Source organism: Choristoneura fumiferana, chromosome 16, assembly GCF_025370935.1.
Source record: "Choristoneura fumiferana chromosome 16, NRCan_CFum_1, whole genome shotgun sequence".
In the NCBI taxonomy this organism is placed as follows: Eukaryota; Metazoa; Arthropoda; class Insecta; order Lepidoptera; family Tortricidae; genus Choristoneura; species Choristoneura fumiferana.
The window spans coordinates 19,877,242-19,900,706 of record NC_133487.1 but is presented as its reverse complement, the minus strand read 5'-3'; the positions used below and the strand labels follow the sequence as shown (position 1 = coordinate 19,900,706).

Genomic DNA, 23,465 nt, shown 5'->3' with positions numbered 1-23,465 from the left:
TGAGATATTAAACATTGAAATCCGTTTATTACTTTAGCTTGTAGAATTCTTTGAAATAATTTTTAAAGAAGTGGCGCCATCTCTGTTCCTAAGGGGTGAAACTTCCGCTGCTGCGAGTCAAATCACTCAGTTTAGTCTGTACTATCACTGTGCAAAGCGGCTTGCTTTCTTCATGAAGTGCAGCATCTGGCCAAAAAATGGCCTTAACAAGTATGACTATTTCCAAATCAACGTTTGGTTCTCTGCCTATTTTTCCCAATTTACGATTCCTAAATGTTTCATTTGCCAAACTGCGTTTAATTTCCAACTCACGATTTTCTATGAAACCATGTTTTTTCGGAACTTTCATGAAACAAACCTTATCGAACCTGCTGTGTTCTATAAAACCATAAGAAAATACATTGAGATTTTTATTTGTTTTGCAGAAAATCGTGAGTTGGCAAGTGAAACATTTGGGGGAAAAAATGTTGCGAAATAAGAAAAATGCGAAGTAAAGTTATGCCAACGATAGGTTTGCCAAAAGAAAGGTCCTCAATAAAAAATATATTTACTTAGTCCGTTGGTTATATTATCAGGAAATATTGGTCATATTGTTTTTATTTTGTCAATTAAACAAATGTGATGAAGAATATACCAGTTAAAATTCGCCATCACTCCGTGCGACACCTTTTAGTACGGACGTGTCATCCGTCACGGCCTCCCGAACTTTGCCCCACTTCATCTTTGTAATTTTTAACCCCCGACACAAAAAGAGGGGTGTTATAAGTTTGACCGCTATGTGTGTCTGTGTGGTTCTTAGTCATGTTTTATTAAAATCGGTTCAGTCGTTTTTGAGATATTGAACTTTGAAGTGACAAAGTCGGGGGTTTTCCAAATTTTTGCTTGCTTGACGAAAGAAAAACGTGCCGTTTATTTTCTGATAATTTAACTACAGATTATATCCATACTAATATTATAAATTCGAAAGTGTGTGTGTGTTTGTATTGATCGACATGTTTTTGGCATAGAGATAGTTTATAGGCCAGGAAGTAACAATGGCTACTTTTGTCCTGGAAAAATGCAGTTCCCGAGGGAACAGCGCGCGATAACCGAAATTCACGCGGGCGAAGCTGCGGGCAAAACCTAGTAGTATATAATATTTTTTCCCCACGAAACTACCCAATTACATAACCGGTATTACCACTCTTTTGGTTATTTGTTATTTATCCCTGATACTGATGGCTGCCTACATGATAAAATGCGAGACTTTACAGCATACATATTTTATGACATTTCCCATAACTGTAAATACATACTAGTTAATTGCAAATGAAGCTTCCAGTTTTGGCAGCTGGAATTTGTTGAAGTAGTATGGCGCATGTTGGCTGGCACGTAGCTCTGTGAAGTCAAGACTTATTATACCAAACTGTAACAGCATTAGTATGTGTTCTTTTATCATCATTACACACACGCACGCACGGACGGGCGCACGCTTATACCATCTTATACGCACGCACGCACGCACATACTTTTAAATTTGAAGATAAATGGAGTATAGCAATGTTAGAATTATTCACTTATGATCACATTGTACAAACAAATTTGAGACTCATCTTTTTAATTTAAGTTAATTATGCAATTTTTTTATTGAAATAAACACTTTATTTTTTTTATTTTTTTAATGCATTTCAAATATTAGTAGGATTGTTATAGCACAGGATAAGTAATTTCCTGACAAATTACATCACACCAATATGACATATTTTATTATAATCTAACCGACAAAAAGTTGGAAAACCTAAAGTTCAATAGGTATCTCAAAAATGGCTGACACACACGCAGACAGACACAAACACAGACACACAGACACACCTAGCGGTCAAACGTATAACACCCCTCTTTTTGCGTCGGCAGTTAAAAATATTACTTCGGGCCAAGAACCATATACAATAAATGGTCCTTGCTTCGGTCCTTTTTAGATTGGGCAAACTAAAAGAAGGATTGAAAGAAATGGTCTCGGTTCGGAACAAATTACTTATTGCTTTTCAGTTAAATATTTAATTACTTAACTTGTTATTTAAATTATTACTTATTATTAGTATGATTTCCTTTTTTTCGTTTAGATTTTTTTGATATTTTGTTTTTTTATTGTATCGGGTGTCCCAAAAAGGACGCAAGATTTCAATTTACCGCCATTTTTGTATTTTAGTGCTGGCAACCCTAAAAAAAACTATTTGACAGCTGAATGTGTAGGGTTTGTAAAAATGGCGGGTTATACGAAGGATCAACGCGTTTTTATTATTGAACAATATTTCAAAAGAAGTTTGGCGTGTACGGTTCGAAAATTCCGTGCAAAATATGGTCGGAATATTGACCTGACTTCATCAACTGTGAGCAGAGTGGTTGCAAAATTCAGGGAGAGTGGATCAATTCATGATGTTCATTCCACTGGTCGTCCAAAAACAAGCCGTTCAAATGGCATGCTTTAAAAGAGGAAGTTCGACGCGGCATTGAATAAATTCAGCCGCATGTATGCAAAATGGTCATAGATTTTTTTTACAAAAGAGTGCGTATGTGCCAGCAAAGCCTAGGAGGGCATTTGCCTGACGTATTATTCCACAAATAACCCTATTTTATGTATTTCAAGATTTTATATACAAATATATTATAACGAAAAAAAAATTGTTTTTCATCAATTTCAAATCTTGCGTCCTTTTTGGGACACCTTTATAATTGTTTTTTTTTATTACTTACCACTGTTTGAGTAAATAAATGCCTACTAATTGACTAAGTAATGAAGCTTCCAGTTTTGACAGCTGGAGATTAATGAAGTGGTTTGTCGTGTGCTGGCAGGCACGTAGGTCTTTGTGTCAAGTTCAGTTAACTCATTACACCAAACTATTACCGTTGAGTGAGCGAGACAAAGCCATAGAATTAGTATAAGTGCGTTCCTTTCTAATCGTAAGGGCATGGGATATAATGCCGGTAGGAATGTTAGTGGTCGGCCTAGACCTTGGATAAGGCGAGTAACCTTTCCATGAGTTAACTGATTAATGTTTGTTTATGACTTTCAACTTGTAAACAAAACTGTTTACTTATGGAACGAAACATCGTGTTTTTATGACTATTTCCACTTTTCAAGATAGGGTCATGTGTCCAACAATGAAACTTAGGTACACAGTGAAACATTGCGATATTTCTAAAGTGCCACGTTGCAATATCGTCCACTTTATCGCGTAAGGACACCCTTGAGAAACCCCACTGTACTCCTGTTTGCATCGGCTTCACGTCCACGTGGAGGAGCACGTGTCTACGGAGTTTTTTCAGTATTATTGGCACAAAAGTAAACATCGAACCATTTTTTGTAGATTTTCATTGCATTACGGTAAAAAAATTCAATATAAGTATTTGATACTTTTCTAATATTAAACATATTTCGTAGATTATCGTGGACTAGATCACGTGTTAAAGTGACACCATTTAGCAGGCAACAATTCGAGGTTAATATAAAATACCCTAGATAATCAACAATTAACCATTTACGCATGGGACACAAAGAATGAAACTGATTAAAGTTAAAGTAATTAAAACTGTTTTGATTATATTCATGCATTTTTAATTTTGTTCACCACTGTGGACACAGTGAAACATTTCCCATTTTTACTTTTTATTTTTTGTTGACTTACTACACATTCTTAAAGAATACTTTATATGTATACATATCATTTAATAATATTGTAAATCTGTTTTAAAAAAATATATATATATATACCTCGTTGAGTTTCTTGCCGGATTCTTCTCAGCAGAGGTTTTTCCGAACCGGTGGTAGATTTTTTTTGACATTCATAGGTGCTTGTTATAGCCTAAATTGAATAAAGATATTTTGACTTTGACTTTGACTTTGTCACCCGAAACCCAATAAAATCACCCAACTCCGGTCAAAAATTCAGACTTCCATCTGTCAAAACAAAAGGTTTATGAAATTTTGAATTTTATGTGTTTCATTGTTGGACACTTGACCCAACAATATTACAAAATGTCAAAAAAAAAATATTAACTTGCTTAGCAAAATATACTAAGTAGGCAAACGACTGGTTGATTTGACACCTCTTACGCGCAAAACCACAAAATGTCCAGTCCAGATATAATCCGAAGTTTTCCTCTTTAATCAAAATATATATTACATACCTACAAAATTTTCATGAGTAATCTATATAAATAAAAATTGCGGATTGGGAATTTCAAATTCAAACACACACCATTGAAGGCGTGTACAGGCTTTCAAAGTTTACTAAATATCATAGCAGAGGTCAGTAAATGACGCGGCTCGGACATTAGTATTACATATTTGATTTGCAAAAAACGAATTTACAACATTTGTACATCAAGCGAGTTTTGTTTAGGATCAAACAAATGCCGATAAAAACCTTTGTTCTTTGACGTTATCTGAAAAACTAAATATTTACTTACAATTTTAGTATATAAAGGGTAAGGCTCACGAGCGTTTTGCCCGCCTGTTCCAGTGTGTTATGAGTATTGATGCATACAAAAACTATTTGCGTCAACTTCTGATACAAGTAGTTTCTCTTTTGAAATGAAGTATTCATCCTTATATTATAGCTCGACCGTTTAAATAAGTCCTCGCCCGCGCGGTACAGGGGCGCGGGGTATGACGACAAAGGGAACTGAAAGAGGTGCGGGGCGGCAGGCCTCGCCGCGCGCACCTCCTTCAGTCCCCTTTGTCGTCCTACCCCAGCGCCCCTGTACCGCGCAGGCGAGGACTCAGTTACACGGTTTGCCTATAGTAGAAACGGGCCATCGTTCGTATGCATCAATATTCATAACACACTGGAACGGGCGGGCAAAACGCTTGTGAGCCTTACCCTAATATGCATTTTAGACTAGGCACAGTGAAAATAGGGGTGGTAAAAATGGTTCCATGTCTTTTTGGCGAAAAGTTATTCCCAAATTTTTAATTTTAATTTGCCAACTCAGGATTTTCTCTGAAACATCTCTGAAACCATATTTTTTTCGGAAATTTCACAAAATAAACTTAACCTAATTGTACTTTGTTCTATAAAACCAGAAGATACACTGAGAAACATTTTTTTTGGTTTCGGAGAAAATTGAAAGTTGGAAAATAAAACAGTTTGGCGAATGAAACATTTGGGAATAATGTTTCTGCTAAAAGGCAGCACCGAAAAAAAAACTACTTTAAAATATAATAATATATAATCGATTCTACTCTCGATTCTGAAGAAAGCAGTACTTTTAGATTTTCAATTATTCAATTAGCTTGTACGTGTATAGTCCATAATTAATTTAAAGACAATGAAAAATGTGGCGTCGCGTGTCGCCTGATTTCGGTGTAAACTGACCCTTATTGGGCATGACTTGTTTTATCCATATTGTTTTTTTTTTCGGCCATTCTTCTTTGAAATACATTTAAAACTTCTTGCTTTGTCACTAAAATTACAAACAGCAGCACAGGACATCAGATCTAATCGGTAACATGACATTTGACTCCAATACGGAACCAAACCGCTACTACCAACATCGCAAGTAATTAACGAAACATTGAATATTTATTCAGGATCAAGGACACCAAACTTGTTCAAAACTCATAAATCTACGTATCTTGTTTAACAAGTTCACGACTAAGACGACATAATTTATGTTGGCAACATTAAGTTATGGGAAATATTTTTTAATTATTTATTTAGGAATGGAATTCGCTCCCGTCGTCTGTTTTTTCCGGATAAATACAATCTAGGGCTCTTCATGGCTAGAGTAAATAGGCTGTTACTGAACCAGTAAGATACACCTTTGGCCTCATCTGCACTTTACATCAGGTGATATAGGGGTCAATCACGGTCAGTTATAAATGTAAAAAAATGTATGTATGCTTCTTACATGTCACATTAGCCCATTAGAAAAAAAATCCCTTATTTTTTTTTCGTTTAGGTTTTTTTGACATTTTGTTTTTTTTTATTGTATATCATTTTTTTTTAGTATTACTTATTATTATCTAATTAATTTTGATATAGTTGAGAACATATAGGTTTAAGTTGTCTTTTATTGTATTTAATTATTAATTTTGACATATTATAATTTAATTTTTTTGTTTTATAAATACATAAGAAGTTCTCATAATAGATATTAAATAAATACTTGTCACATCAGCCAACCTGACTAGCATCAACGCCATGTCTGATGCCGGCTGAGCTAAAATACCTTACTTGCGCAGGTTGACTGTTGCAACCAATAACTCCCTCGCAGCACGATTCAAACTCAAGCTCAACATTTATTGACATAAAAAAACACACTACATCACAACAAAAACACAGTAAAACATAAAAAGAAGAAGAGAGAAAAATTAGAGGCGTTGCGCTGTAGTGTGATGCCAAAAGGACTCAGCTCAGCATGTGCCGTAGCCCTGTAACCAGAGCTGCAGCGCTGGTTTTCAGCTGAACCCCGGTGAGTGTGCACTACGTGGGTGCAACTGGTACTGAACGCGTAATTATTGTAAGAAAAGAAAAAAAAATATAAAAAAAGGGTTATGATACGATGTAATGGATAGTATTGGGTAGAGACATACGTTTGACGTACTAGAAGGGTTGCTTACGTGTAAGACGGGATGCTTGCATTTTTTTTTGTTTTTTTTTTTATTTTACCACTGTCAGCGTGACTGCAGGGCTACTACGAAACTCGAAACTCGAAGTTCGTGCCGTGCGGTCCCTCTGACACTTATACTATTTAGTACGAGAACGAGAGCGACCGCACGACACGAACTTCGAGTTTCGAGTTTCGTAGTAGCCCTGCTGATATGTATATTCATGCCAAATTACAGATTTCTACTACTAACGGTCCCTGAGCTTAGCTGCAGACGGACAGACAGACAGACAGGCGGACAGACATGGCAACACTATACGGGTTCCTTAGTTGTCTACGGAACCCTAAAAATGAGAAATAACAATCGGAAATTAAAATACTGGGGGAGATAAACTTATCCACTACACTCCCGATCATTTTATGTGTTTACCTATTTGGGCCCTGTGGCAGACAGGGTGACGGGGACAAGGCACAACGCCGTGCAGGCCACTAAAAAAACTATTCAAATTTGCTATTAACTTGCTTAATAATGATTCAATGACGCCTATGCCTACGTGACAGCTACTGTGTATCGTGCGTCATCTTCCTCTATCAGATAGACACGATTATCTAGTCTGACAACGTCATATAGTTTAGTGTCTGATATTTAGAACCAGTTTTGACCCTAACAGAACCTGGCGTGAGGTCACCTTATTTCTAAGTTTGACAAGCCTATCCGCTAGTTTCTAGTAGTTTTTAGGGTTCCGGAGCCAAAATGGCAAAACGGAATCCTTATAGTTTCGCCATGCCTGTCTGTCTGTCTGTCTGTCCGTTGCTCAGGGACTATCAATGCTAGAAAGCTGTAATTTTTCACGAATATATATGTAAACTATGCCGACAAAATGGTACAATAAAAAATTATAAAAAAAATCAGGGTAAGTACCTCCCATTTTTTTTCTCATCCAGCCCTATAGTGTCGGCCGTCGGGTATCGTTGGATAGGTCTTTTTAAACTATTAGGGGGTTGCTTAGACGATTTTTCGATTCAGTGATTTGTTTTCAAAATATTCAATTTTACAGTGCAAATTTTTATTAAAATCGAGCGTCCCCCCCCCCCTCCCCTCTAAAATCTAAACTAGTGGGTGGAAAATTTTTAAAAAATTCAGGATGGTAGTAAGTATATCAAACTTACAAGGAAAACTATAACGGTTAAGTTTTCTTGAGAATTATTAGTACTTTAAAAGTAAATAGCATCTTATGGTAAAAAATATACCTAAACTTGGAATTTTCCGTATAAAATACGAAATCCTTAGAAAAATATTACTTATTTTTTTCGTAATGGCTACAGAACCCTATTTTGGGCGTGTCCGACACGCTCTTGGCCGGTTTTTTTTTTTAAAGAAATGGGGAAAACGGGCACGGGCATGGGGGAAAGCCGATTGAAAACTTTACAGGGGCGTTTTGTCCAGCTAACCCAATATCTCTTAGCTTACCTCTCTTTGGTCCTGGGCCATTGAGCCCAAGTGTACATAGACTCGTAAAATAATTAGCATAACTATGCCACTTTGGACAATACCACTGGGGCCATTTCTAGATTTGATTTAATATTAATTAATTATTAATTCATTTTGTGTTTTTACACAAAAAATTCTAGTCAAATAAAAGTACCAAATTCTATATACATAAATTACCTGATTACCTCTTCAAATAATCCGGAAGAATGTGAAGACAACTTGTTATGCTGTTTGTGTCCCAAATAAATAAATAAATCAATCAATATCCGGATGTAAGTATGTTCTTGCGTCACTTCAGATCGACGGCACTTATTTTTAGGGTTCCGGAGCCAAAATGGCAAAAACGGAACCCTTATAGTTTCGCCATGTCTGTCTGTCTTTACCTCCCATAGACGTAATGTGAGGGTGTTTTTTTTTCTCATCCAAACTTATTTTGTGGGGTATCGTTGGATAGGTCTTTTAAAATCATTAGGGGTTTGCTAAGATGATTTTTCGATTCAGTGATTTGTTTGCGAAATATTCAACTTTAAAGTGCAAATTTTCATTTAAATCGAGCGTCCCCCTCTCTAAAATCTAAACCGGTGAGTGGAAAAATTTGAAAAAATTCAGGATGGTAGTAAATTATATGAAACTTTCAAGGAAAACTATAACGGCTAAGTTTGCTTGAGAATTATTAGTAGTTTATGAGTAAATAGCAGCCTAAGGTATAAAATATACCTAAACTTGGAAGATTCCGTATAAAATACGAAATCCTCAGAAAAATATTACTTAATTTTTTCGTAATGGCTACGGAACCCTATTTTGGGCATGTCCGACATGCTCTTGGCCGGTTTTTTTGGGCTTGTAATTGCCAAGATTAAATTTGTATGGAACGTGTTTGAAAAATTGCATGGAAAATTAAAAAAATATACTAAACTCTCCATGTAAAAAAATGTGTTTAGTCTCACTTTCTTAATTATTACACCGTGTAATGTAAAGCCAGGGCGGGCAGCTAGTTTGTATAAAATCAAAATAAATAAAAAACTTGAAACGTGTTTAGTTTTTAATTAGTTAGACGGTACATTCATTACTACATATAACAACTTGTGATATATACACCTACCTACCTAAAACCCGTTTTCAAGCACACATACGAACAACTTTGGCTTTGGACTCACTTGTCCATTTGTATTGTACCGCGCCATCTATCGTGCGTGATATAAATACCTACAATTAAATAAAATCAACGGTAAGCGACATCTATTGAGACTATTATACTACTAATAGACACGCGGTTTACTTTTTAAATTAAATAAAACTGAATAGTGCTTGTAACAAGGATCACAATATAGGAAAATGCGTTACAAATTAGTAAAAGTTAATTGTTTCTTAAAACATAAAGCAACAGAAATCATAACGAAAAATTCTAGATACTTAAATAATTCCACAAATATTGTCTATTATAAATACAATAAAAGCGGATCATTCCCTAACCCTTTGACCGCCACGGTCGGTAAAACACGGCAGCTGTAAAAAGTGCCATAGTGGCCATGTCGGCATTTCGTGGCGCATATGGAACGATTTTCAGTTTTTTTTTGTGTGTCGGTTAAAATGTTAAATTACACTCGCGGTCAAATAATACGGGTCAGTGACAAAAACCTTTAAATTTTGAAAATTAAAAGGTTACTTACACGAAACTGACTCTATATTAAAGAGAATTTTATCGTATTAAATACAACCTTATTCATAGTCGTTTTGCTGTGTTTCGTTCGGTGAGTCGGAGATCCGGAGGCCCAACTACCCTCCCCCTTCCCCTCCTCTATCCCCCTTCCCTTTAGGCCGGCAACGCACCCGCACAGTCCTAATAATGCTCTAGGTATCCATGGGTGGCGGTGATCGCTTACTATCAAGTGACCCGCATGCTCGTTTCCCAGCTATTTGATAAAAAAAAATCGGTCGCGTGTTTTGGTTTCATACAACGTGTACAACTCATTTTGAGTCGCCGCGTGGCACAAATTGGACTTTTGTATAAAACCGAATGCAACAGAAATTACGCGACCGAAAATTACGCGACTCGCAACTCAAAAAATTACGCTAGTCTGGCCTCACCCTTAATTTATAAAAGCTATGTGATGATGTTCTTTACATGTGGATGTTCGTTACAATGTTAATACAATTGAAATCAAACCACTTTTAACATGTTCAGGAATGAGATAAAACCTACCTCTATTTTAATTTATTGTTCCTGTTATTGGAAACATCCACTCAAACACATAAATCAGAAAACAAAGCCGTTTTTCTCTACCTCTATATGAACAGAAGCAGAATCAAAACCTAAAAGTTATGTAATTTTAGTATAATTTTTGTAAGAATTGCCTAGTCAAGCGCGAGCTGGTTGATAGGAACTTTCTGGAACAATTTTTCAATCTCCTTGATGACGTTGCCGATGAGTGCTTTCACTACGGGAGGCGCCACCTCGTGGTAGATGTCCTTCCAGTTGTTGTTAGCGAACTGGTGGATGGCATCAGCTGGAACAGGCAAATCACCAATCAATATGGATAACGGGGAAGGGTGGTGAAGGAGGATATGGGGGAAGCGCGACGGGTCAATATACGTTCATCAGAACGCGCGTGTCTTTAAGTACTTTCTCTGTGTTACTAAAACAAATACATATTTCAAAAATGCGAAGTGTATACGCGATAGAAAACGTCTAATTTTTTTATCTGTCGCGCAATATTTACGCCGTGCGGGTTATTTTGTTTTTTTTTGGAGACGACTGGATTTTTTTTTCTATCGAACGAACTACATAATCGTGTTTATACAGTATATGATTTATAGAGTAAATCCTTAATTCAAAAACTTTCAACAGTTATATTTATTAAAACAATTAACAAATTGCAAAATACAGTCAAGCTCATGTACCACAAAAGTTACATGTGTTGTGTGTTAGTAGAATTAAAGTCCATATAACAAGTTAACCATCCATCCCACCAGACCATCAGTGGTGTAGCGGTATAGCACGCGGTACGGATTACCGAGGACCTGGGTTCGATTCCCAGTGATGCTCTTTTTTTTCTGGTTTTTCTGTGCATCTATATTTCAGTTTGTATTTTCAATCCATATAACAAGATAACTCGTGCAAGTTTTGGATTACATCGCTATTCCATAAATCGAACGAATTTGAAGCGGTCAATCAAGTGCCGGTACTTGTAACAAGCTTGTAACTTTTACTTATTCTGTGGTGCCGGTAGTTAATGCAACTTGCAAGATTTTTCTTGCAGGTCTAATATGTGTACTCACCGGCATTCTGATTTCCGTTGAATAGATTCTGGAACTGGAACTGCACATTCGTGAGGACATCCGAGGTGTGCTTCCAGCTTATCACCTTCCAGAACTTCTCGCCGCCACGCTCTTCCTCCGCCATCTCATACTGGATCTTGACTACTAAGTCACCTGCAACGACATTAAACAACATTATAACTAGTGTCAATATCGCTCGGGGCTCGTCGGTTCTCTTCATTTTCTTGAAGATTCAAATGGGAAAGAAAAAGAAAACCGATCACTATTGAACACAGCGGCTTAGGGAACTTTAGTACATAGGTATAGTTAGAATATAATACAATTTAGACGACCAGATGGCCTAGTGGTTAGAGAACCTGACTACGAAGCTTGAGGTCCCGGGTTCGATTCCCGTGTCGGGGCAGATATTTGTATGAAAAATACGAATGTTTGTTCTCGGGTCTTGGGTGTTTAATATGTATTTAAGTATGTACCTATATCTATATAATTATATTTATCCGTTGCTTAGTACCCATAACAAAAGCTTTGCTAAGCTTACTTTGGGACTAGGTCAATTGGTGTGAATTGTCCCGTGATATTTATTTATTTATTTATTATTTAAATACCTTAACAAGAACACGCTTCTACGCCGTTATTAATAAAGTCGTGTTCACATGTTTTTTCTCAAAAATAGAATAACTCGATTGTACGTAGGCTAGAAATACCCTAATCAACACATTGTGCTCATCTTTGTCCAGAGGGTAGAGTCACGACGAGGATAGAGGTACTTACGGATTTTGATTTTGTATTTCCCGTTGCCCTCTATCGGCAGGATGAGCAGTTTCCCCCCCAGCTTGTAGTCCCCTGTTAGCAGGACAGCTGGGCATTTGAGCTCCATATTAGTCTTCCTCGCGCTGCGTCTGTAACAAACCGAGGGAAGCAAAGTTTTAGGGCCTACGGTACGCTAGCTGGGGGGCTACTATGAAATCCGAAATTCGAAGTTCGTATCGTACCGTCCCTCTCACTCTCGTATAATATAAATAAGCGCAAAAAGAGGGGTGTTATAAATTTGACCGCTATGTGTGTCTGTGTCTCTGTATGTCTGTGTGTCTGTCTGTGGCACCGTAGCTTTTAAACGGGTGGACCAATTTGAATGCGGTTTTTTATTAATTAAAATCAGGTTTTCTAGCGATGGTTCTTAGACATGTTTTATCAAAATCGGTTCAGCCGTTTTTGAGATAATGAACCTTGAAGTGACAAGGTTTCGGGGGTTTTTGCTTCATAGTTAACGGGCCTGACGCGAGTGTATGCACGGACCGGGCGCACGCCTGCGCACGCGGGTGCAAGTAAAATCCGTCGCACACGTATATTTTTCTACAGGCGGGTTATGTTTTTCGAGCGTACCTATTATATATAGACCTATTATATTATGTTACGGTTGACTGGTAGAGATCCCTTAAAGGGATAAGTCCGCCTTTGTGCAAGTATCTCAAAGTCTGTCAATTGTGTTTTGTTTCTTTTATTTTGTACAATAAAGAGTTTACATACATACATATATATACATCTATTTGTATGGTCTTCTCTGTAGCCTTAATGGTTGAACGGTTACATCAGATAATAGCTTTGGCACGCGACTCGGTCTGTGTTTCGAAGTTGCAACCACATATGTACATAATTACACATATGTGCGTAATTATTCTTCTCTAAGTGTCTTTCCAACTAGTAAAGGTTGGCTTTTTTATTTTTTAAAGTCCTGATAAGTAAATATTAGTCTCAAGGATTTTTAAATTGATTCTCTGGATGAATTTCCCTGTTACTGTAACGTTGTGTGTGACGTTAATGGCAATTTCTCACGTGCTGGCGTAGTACGTGAGAAAATAACAGATATGTACCTACACCTACTCATTTTTTTATACAAAAAGCATAAACATTTCCGACCACGAGTTGTGACGTCCGCGGTCGCAATTCTGGGTATTGGCACGCACGCATCTCTCGCTTATTAAAAACAAACACGGACGAATACGTCCATATATTAGGTATACCAATAAAATTGCTGAGTAAAATAAAAGTTTGTCTAAAAATCAAACATCAAACGATCCATGATTGGGTTGGGGTTGGGAGGGAAAAAGGTTGTTCAATTTTGTACGTCAGTTACTTAGATTACCAGAAAACATTAGATACGCATATTTTCTTTAGATAACCAATAAAAAATCACAAAATTGATTGATTTGATTTTGAAACCGAAATTACGCAACCGAAATTACGCGACTCACAACTCATGAAATAACGCTCACGTCTGGCGCCCTAAGGGTTCCTCGTAGGTCTACGGAACTCTAAAAACGGTTCGCAGGATTTGAAACAATGATGTAATGTTTTTTTTTATCGCGTGACCGGCGTTGGAATAAATTGGTACAATTTTCAAAATAAAATGTAATAACTAATAACTGTTCGGAGCATTGGAACAATGATACATTTGCAAGTAATTGCCGGTAATAGGTGGATTTTAATTGTGCCCTGTAGACAGTGAGATCTCATTCTGGGATCCTGTATTTAAAAACAATGGCTGCATTCAATTTTCTTTTTATCAGTTTGAAAAACACGTGACAACCTATCACTTATGTAGAGAGTAGATACGTTCTAATTTTTTCGGAATTATTGTGCGAAATTTGTTTTAATTTAATTGTATTTTGATATGATATATTTTAGGCTTTGTGAATAAATATTATTTTATATATATTTTTTATTTGAATGAATGAATGAATGAATGAAAGATTTATTAGAAACACACAATGCAACAACATTTTTACAGAAATTACTTAATATAAGGTAAGTATGTTAATGCCTATTACAGTGTTGACTGTGGTCTCTAAAAGGAGTCCACTCAGCATGTGTCGCCGCAGATAGTGCAACGACGCTGATTTTCAGTGAATCCATATTATTATGACAATCACAAAACATAAACGTAAAAAATAACTTGCAAGAGAGAAGTGAAACACAACAGAAAGAGCAGTGTCTAAATAGCAGTATTGAGTTGAGTTTTAGTTTTAATATAAATAAATAAATGTACGAAAATATGAATACGATTATGAATGTATAAATTTCACTTACCTATCTAATATAAAATGTAGGTGATGAATTTATGATCTTTTTAAAGTTAGGAGTGCATGCGCGTAAAAATGTGAGAAGGAAGTGAAGTTTATTATTTTTGTCTTTGACATTAAATGTCATTACTCATTATCTCACAAGTTTATTGATTCCTTAACTCCTACATTATCTAACAGGAAAACCTTTTCAATTAAATATGATCGTACCATCCTAAATGATTCTGTAATTTTGTGATGCATCGCTAATGTGGTCGGTGTTAATACTCTAAGTAGGTATGATTATATTTATCCCATTCAATAACCCTTTACTTTGATGACTTAATCGATGCGGTCGTTAGCACTAAATAATCAATAAATAATCTATCAGGCAATTAATAATTTAGAAATTAATGTACTCCATTAGTTCAGGAAACGTTGGTGTACGTGATTGAAAGCATGTCATTTTTACTATAGAAGCACTTAGCGCAGAACTGGCTCTCAAACAGCAGTGGCGTGCAAAATACGAACCTTATATTATTTAATACGAGAGTGAGAGAGACGGTGCGATACGAACTTCGATTTTTGAATTCTAGCAGCCCCTCTGATGTTTTAAATAACAAGCGTCAAACCCGAAAGGCAGAAGAGCCACTTACTTCATTGACATCACGACGCAGTTCTTCAGTCCCTTGACCGTTGTGTCAGTCATCTGTAGCTGCAGCCCGGCTTGGTTAGACGTGACCCGGTCTACCGTCATGGGGTCCAAGGGACTCAGGCCCAGCTGGGGGACCCCTGCTGCCAGCACCGGCGTCGCACTCATCGCCGATGCCACCATACAGGCTGAGTCTGACGCTCGACACGGCGTTATAAACGGGGCTGGGAAAGAGGGGTTTCTTCAGATTGCCGTAAATTAAACAGAAACCTGCACTAATATGTGCCACAGCAGAGCAAAAATATCGGACGTGGCCTACCGACCTATCAGATTATTATGCGCGCTTTGTTGTATCAGATACACTTTGGTGCTAGTGACTGTACCACTCGCTTCACTCGGTTCTCTAAGTATATCGCGTGAAATCGGATTTAATCTTTTCTCTTATTGGCCAATTATTTCCAAACTAGCTTTTTCCCGCGGCTTAACCCGCGTGGAATTCGGTTATCGCGCACTGTGCATTTTTACGGGATAAAAATCGGGCCCATAAACTATCTCTATGCCAAAAATCACGTCGATCCGTCGCTCCGTTACGGCGTGAAAGACGGACAAACACACAAACATACAAACACTTTCGCATTTATAATATTAGTATGGATTATTGTAATTTTTATTAATATTTTTATACCTCTCGTCTTTGAAAGCCTGGGTCTATGAGGCCCTGGCGCACATAGACTCTTACATTAGAAGATTTGCAAAAGCGCTGGTTGACACTACTGTGCCCTTAGTGTAAGTTTTCGGTTACAAAATACGTCTCGATCGCGTTCGCGTTAAAATCTCAATTTGTATGGAAACACGAACATCGCAAACGTTCCGCTAGAGGCGCTGTTCGTGTTTGCATACAAATTGAGATTTTAACGCGAACGCGATCGAGACGTATTTTGTAACCTAAACTTACACTAAGGGCACTGGAGACCAAAGGGCCGGCAACTATCTCTCTACCATATCTAGCTATTCAACCAGAAAGCGGTGCCAAACTTTTAGACCACGGGGGATAGTTTTAAGCTACTAGTTTTACATTACTTATTTAATTTCTTTTTTGCTATTTCAGAATATCTTATAATTGTTTGTCTAACTGTAACAGAGCGATACTTTTTATTGAAATTATGGAAGTATCGGAAGGTCGTCTGACTGACCTATTCAATATCATACAATTATTATTCAAGTTCAACCTGAGAACAATGCTTTATGAAGGTATTTTTGTGCAATAAGAAAATAAATTAAGTAAATTGAGTTATTTGTTTATTACGGTCTTTAAATTGTAATGTACTTACCTACTAAATTGTGCTTTAAGATTTTATGATTTAAATTCGGGTTTTATTCCAATTATTGTATTGTCACTATATTTACATAGGTATGGCAAATTTCAAGTCAATCCGACCAGAGCAGGGTTTCTCAAACTTATGGCTCCACGTACCCCTGTTAAAGTTTCTAGACGACAGCGAACCCCTACCTCGACCCCCCCCCCCCCAAAGAAAGTAATAAAATTGACTGTTGGAGAAACTAAGTTTATTTTTATTTCAATCATCATTATAATATAATGTATATTATTTATTTCAATAAAAGGTAACAAATATAGGTAAGAATCGTCTTGCCAACGAAAATACAAACTGAAACAAACAACAACAAATAAGTAACAAATTTTGATTCGAAATAAAAAATACAAAAAGACTCCAAAAACCAATCTTAATCATCTTGCCAGTCTTGCAGCCACCATCACGTAAACCTTGTCGCGAACCCCCTACCGTCGAATAGCGAACCCCTAGGGGTTCGCGTACCCCACTTTGAGAAACCCTGGACCAGAGGAAGTGGATCAAATTTAGCTTCCATGATTTGACCGAAATAGAGAAACAAACAGGGCACGCAACGAGTAAATAAAAGCTTGTAATAAAAACAATAAAAAGGTAACAAATTATTCGTAGTTTAAACATATCGCTTACCTAGTTCCCCACTCGCGGTGCACACCAAAACACTAAGCACCAAAAGAAACATGGCGTCACTGCTCTTCTAATTACAATCAAACAATAGCGCGTCTCTCCTCGGATTGCAGTCTGCAGTCTTCGCCTTTCGTCTTATATACTGCGTTAATGCCTGTCATTAATTAAATACCTTAATGATTATCTATTTATTGTCGAACATAAAGTGCCGCCGCATTTTCCACCGGAAATTCACGGGCAAAAGACTGTATAAAAGTAGTGAGTTTTATTTTTATTTTTAAATTTAATTGTAAATAGTTGACAAGAATGAAGACTAAAAACTATTATTATTAATTATTGTTACGACCGTGCCTTTGTCTTACTCGACTTAATAACTCGGCAATAATGATTTTACCATTAAAGAAGTATTAGTAGGTATGAGTGTTGGCCTTTCCACAATATAAACTTAAACACGTCTTACATGTGTATGCACCATATTCCACGATTGTCTAAGTCACGGTTAGTTATGAAATAAAGTAAATGTATCCAAGTGGCAATGGCAAGTAAACAAGTTTATGTTAAAATTTTAATTACTAAAATAAACTTTTTTGCTGACTGTTCTTTTCATTGTCTACACTTGCAATGCAGAATAGACAATAAACAAGTAATCCAACTTAGATATTTATACCGACAACCGGAAGTAGCTCAAAATGAACTTTCAAGATTTTAACCAAAAACAACAACAACAAACGACGCAGTTGAAGAAAAGTTTATAAAATAGGTACAGTCAGCAAAGATATGAATACAGCCAAAGTGCCAAAAATATATACACAGGACTTTATATTGCCTGAACATTATAAGGTCGTGTATACATATTTTTTGCACTTTGGCTGTATCCATATTTTTTGTAGCTGACTGTACTAGGTAGATTTGATTAGGCAAGAAACCCATTTCAATAAGTATATTTATAAAAACTACATAGCTTTTGCCCGCGGCTTCGCCCGCGTGGAATTCGGTTATCGCGCGCTGTTCCCTCGGGAACTATGCATTTTTCAGAGATAAAAAGTAGCCTTTGTCACTCTCTGACCCATAAACTATATCTATGCCAATAATCGCGTCGATCCGTCGCTCCGTTTCGACGTGAAAGACGGACAAACATACAAACACACGCACTTTCGCATTGATAATATTAGTATGGATAAACTAGACAGTTTTAATTAAAAATGCTATTAATCTGTCAATTATGCTATGACGCTTTAAAACACTATAAATGTAGTGCCCACCAGTTAAATTTAATAACCCCTTAACGTTGATATTAATTTCTATATTATTTTTTTTGTGTTGTTAAACTAGTGCCTAATGCATGACAAAATAAAATGTACCTATTATATGTATGTCTTTTAACACTAAATATGTAATATTAAATGGACGCTGTTTTGCAATACTGAGTCAACCCACTGTCATTTTTGACGACCAGATGCCTAGTGGTTAGAGAACCTGACTACGAAGCTTGAGTCCCGGTTCGATTCCCGTGTCGGGCAGATATTTGTATGAAAAATACGAATGTTTGTTCTCGGGTCTTGGGTGTTTCTATGTATTTAAGTATGTATCTATCTATATAATTATATTTATCCGTTGCTTAGTACCATAACACAAGCTTTGCTAAGCTTACTTTGGGACTAGGTCAATTGGTGTGAATTGTTCCGTGATATTATTTATTTATTTATTTGCAATACAATGTCAACTGTTAAAATTATTTTCTAAGGGTTGACATTGTATTGCAGATTAAGATTGGTTTTTGGAGTCTTTTTGTATTTTTGTGCATCTATGTTTTTCTGTGCATCTATGTTTCAGTTTGTATTTTCGATATTGTATTGCTGAATTAATCAGGGTTGACACGCTATTGCATAACAGCGTCCAAATTTAGTTGTGATTGTTATTGTATGCTCTTACAACGCGTTTGTTCTGACTCGCTTAAGAGCTGGCTGTAACCTGTAACACCATGTATCCATGTATTTACCTATTTATTTATTTATTCCAACAAAAAAATACAGCATTACAGTAAACACCAATGCGCTGTAAAATAATGTAACGTAATGTATAACGTACTGGATTTACAATTAAATAAATAAGGAGATACTTTAATAAATATTACTTTTTCCAATTTGTCCTGCAAAGAGTAAGTTCATCAGAGAAACGACTTGAAGATACTACAACATAATAATTGTGCTGAAGTGAAATACGAGTAGATACCTGGAGTATTAACATTTTTAACTGCTTAGTCAGAAAATTATTTCGACTGCAATTTTGCAGAAATGCACAGATTTTTACCGTCGGTGAGATTGACAATTCCGCTATGCATTTTAGTAAGTTTACGAAAGAGAAAGAAAGCCATGCTTGCATGCACTTGTGTAGGTAATTGTTTTAGGGCTAAAATACAAAAGTATACAAATACTTGCGATGTGAGCCATAAATAAAAATGTACCTAGATTTATATTTATAACTATATGAGAGCCTTTCGACTGCCATAATTTTATAAGTCATAATGTAATGTTTGTCATAATTTTTGTTAGTCATTAAAAAAAATCCCGCTGAAACCGTACATTTTCATTAATTTTTAAATGTTCACCTGTAGCACGCTATAGGTTAGGTTAGGTTTGTTGTATAACTATTTTGAAAAATAACTGGTTTCAAAGAAAAAAAGAGTTATGTCAAACATTACATATGACTAACAAATAACGGACTGTAATATAAAATGTAAATACCTAAGTGCTCTACTCTTTTAAAAGCTTTTTTAAACTCCAATGGTATGTATATTAAGTCTAAACTTAACCAACTTCTAGCGGTCGAATTGAATTAAAATTTGCATATTTGGATATATAACATAGAAGCGAGTGGTAGTTTTAGTTGACATTCATAAGTGCTTGTTATAGCCTAAATTGAATAAAGATATTTTAACTTTAATAAATAAATAAATATTACGGGACAATTCACACCAATTGACCTAGTCCCAAAATAAGCTTAGCAAAGCTTGTGTTATGGGTACTAAGCAACGGATAAATATAATTATATAGATAGATACACACTTAAATACATATTAAACACCCAAGACCCGAGAACAAACGTACATATTTTTCATACAAATATCTGCCCTGACGGAATCGACCCCCGGACCTCAAGCTTCGTAGTCAGGTTCCCTAACCACTAGGCCATCTGGTCGTCAATTGGTGTTTAGTCATGTCGCATTTTTTGCTAACAAAGCAAGCGCCTCACGTTACCCGGAGAGAGCACGTCGCATACAAAATACTCTATAATGGGACATTAAGCGGATGTAATGTGCGTCAGAAGGGAGTCGAACCTTTGTTTACGACCTTTACTTGGAGAAAATATTAATTAATGTGGGAATGAGGGTGGATTAATGTTAGAATGATTTGATGTAAACGAGCGACCGAATGACTGAAGTCTAATGTGGAGTGAATGAGACGAGCGAATGAGAAAAAGAGTGTGAGTTTTGATCGGGTGAGCCTACGTGCTAGTTGTCTTTTCTGTTTTCATTGTTTTTTACGTATTCAGTAGTTTAATTTTTAATAAACTTTTCTTATTTTATTTCGAAAAGTTTGTTTTCCTTCGCACGATCCCACATTAATACCATGGGAAGATTCCGTTTTAGTTCCCCGCTGTTACTAAGTGCCGATCGTAAATCACGTCGGGGTCACCAATGTGGGGGGAGGCTCCAATAGAGATCTCTCTCCAGGCATGTGTTATGCCTGAGGACCGAAGTCCGAAGGACGAGCGTCGGAACTTGTATGCGACCGCGTTGAGAAACTTCGATAGCGCGATGTAGAACATGGTCGGAGTTTATATTGTTGTTCACTAGATGGCGCTAGGAGTCGCTACAACGTCCAACTAAATTTTTCGTTCAAAAGACGTTGAAGAAAAGCGTCCTCCTAGTCCTAGTACCTACCCCTACCCCCCCTACCCCCCTACCCCCCCTTACCGTCGCAAAGAAATTCGCTTTCACCTAATAAACCCTGCATCAAAATCGAACCATCCGTTTGAGAGCTATGTTGCCACAGACAGACACACGTTGGCGCCAAAACAACAAAACGTACCTAACTACATACATAATAACAGTCGTCAAGCACCTTCTTAATTATCGGAAGTGATTCGTTTATAATTATAAGCTTCCTACCTACCTACCTTATGGTGGTCACCTATGTAGGCCTAAGGATGCACTCTCATTAAAACGGAACGGAGAAGACTGTATCAACCAATCACATGAATTATATAGCTGGATATACTAGCTTTTGCCCGCGGCTTCGTCCGCGTGGTATTCGGTCATCGCGCGCTGTTCCTCGGAACTGTGCATTGTTCGGAAAAAACTAGACTATGTCACTCTCTGGCCATAAACTATTGACTGGTAGAGATCCCTTAAAGGGACAAGTTTGCCTTTGTATTTAAGTACATATATTTCATTGTTAAAAGCCGTGGTGGCCTAGTGGTTTGACCTATCGCCTCTCAATCAGAGGGTTGTGGGTTCAAACCCCGGCTCGCACCACTGAGTTTTTCCAAATTCATGTGCGGAATTACATTTGAAATTTACCACGAGCTTTGCGGTGAAGGAAAACATTGTGAGGAAACCTGCACAAACCTGCGAAGCAATTCAATGGTGCGTGTGAAGTTCCCAATCCGCACTGGGCCCGCGTGGGAACTATAGCCCAAGCCCTCTTGTTCTGAGAGGAGGCCTGTGCCTAGCAGTGGGACGTATATAGGCTGGGATGATGATGATGATGATTTCATTGTTTGTCATGTCAATGTCATGTGTTTGTTTACTTATTTTGTACAATAAAGAGTTTACATACATACATACTATCTCTATGCCAAAAATCACGTCGATCCATCGCTCCGTTTCGACGTGAAAGACGGACAGACATACACACACAGACACGCACACTTTCGCTTTTACAATAATTAAGTATCTACCCGTAGGGATCTACCTAATCATAATAGGTAGGGCAGAAGTACCGTTTGTGGCCACTGTACCGTTTATGGCTATTTATTGTTTAAATATACGTTTGAAATAAATTTATAGTAATAATTCATTACAACCTTTATTCGTTTCAGTATAATCTTTTGAAAACTTACTTAACATATTATTTTAATACTAAGTATAACTTTTTATATACCTATGACTTCAAATGTCAACGGCCCAAAACGGGCAGAACCGGTACTTCTGTCCTACCTAATCTCTTTGAAGGAGAACAATCTATACAAGCGCGTCTGTCGGAAAATTTTAAGTAGATATTATGGCATTACCGTTGCAAGAGGGTAAGTTTTACATCACAGAGAAATCACTCAATCCTAAAATAACTTCTAGGATTAATTTACAAAATAGAAAATAATGAAGGCTATCGCGTATGAATTCGCCGCTAGAGGCGCTAGTGTAGCGTGAGGTCTCCGAAATGTCAAATCTCATAGTTTTTGGTGAGCTACGCGGGTTTATTTATAATTATTGTGAACATTTGGCAATATCTGTAATTAATTATGGCAAATATGCGTTCCGGGGCAATGAATGTCTGTGTTTTGAGACAGTTTTGTCTTTCGGAAACCTTTGTCCTCGCTTTTTTCCGAACAAAACGGGGACTATACAACACTGTGGCATGCTCGATATTTATAAGGTACGGTTTTAAGGTGTATTAAATATGATTTTATTCTAAACTTTGTTTCCACGCCCGTAATAACAGACTTTCAAAACCATACTTAAAAACCTCACGCAACAGTGCGCCATCTAGTGAGACAAAAACGATAGCCCTCATTGCAGGCATTCTTGCTACTCTAGCGCCACGGTGGAGAGATTTGGAACTGATATTTACCGCGTAAAGCTAGACACTTGTCTTGATTGTTTTGACATGGTTTTGACTTTTCCCCCATAAGATCCTTATTATTACATTACATATTCCTTCCCTCTACACCCCATACTTTGTTGATTTAATAAATTAGTTGTTCATCTTGTTTGGCAGTATGATACGACTGTAAAACGACGAAATATAAAAATGTATTGTTTGTTCTTACGGCAAAGATAATAATAGTAAATACTGTAATATTTTAGTAGCCGCGTCACAGCGCTCAAACAAGCGGACCTGAGCATAACTAAAGTGATTCCGCTACTCGCCGCTAGATGTCTCTGCATCCGTCAAAACTGAAAGAAAACTATAGAGAGGGGATAATTGTAAACAGTACCTAGTAATTAAGAGATTCTTATTTATAAATAAAATACGAAAATACAAGCATTATAAAAGTTTTGTTAATTACATTCTGACAGGAGCCCTTATTGTTCGAACTAAACTAATAACCATTGCATTACTGAAGAGAAGTAGATACCATCGTAGGATTCCCCGTACAAAAGAATACAAAAATTA

General features: G+C 36.8%; 1 protein-coding gene across 1 annotated transcript; it reads right to left on the bottom strand.

The window, feature by feature from the left end:
• Positions 1–9,107: 9,107 nt before the first annotated feature.
• On the bottom strand, positions 9,108–17,280 carry LOC141436114 (protein takeout-like). Its single transcript, XM_074098971.1, has 5 exons — positions 17,071–17,280; positions 15,078–15,297; positions 12,134–12,261; positions 11,363–11,515; positions 9,108–10,590 (listed from the first exon to the last, which is right to left on the bottom strand). Exons 1-5 carry the CDS (start codon positions 17,120–17,122, stop codon positions 10,439–10,441), a joined length of 705 nt encoding a protein of 234 aa, XP_073955072.1. The 5' UTR covers positions 17,123–17,280; the 3' UTR covers positions 9,108–10,438.
• Between the last annotated feature and the right edge of the window lie 6,185 nt (positions 17,281–23,465).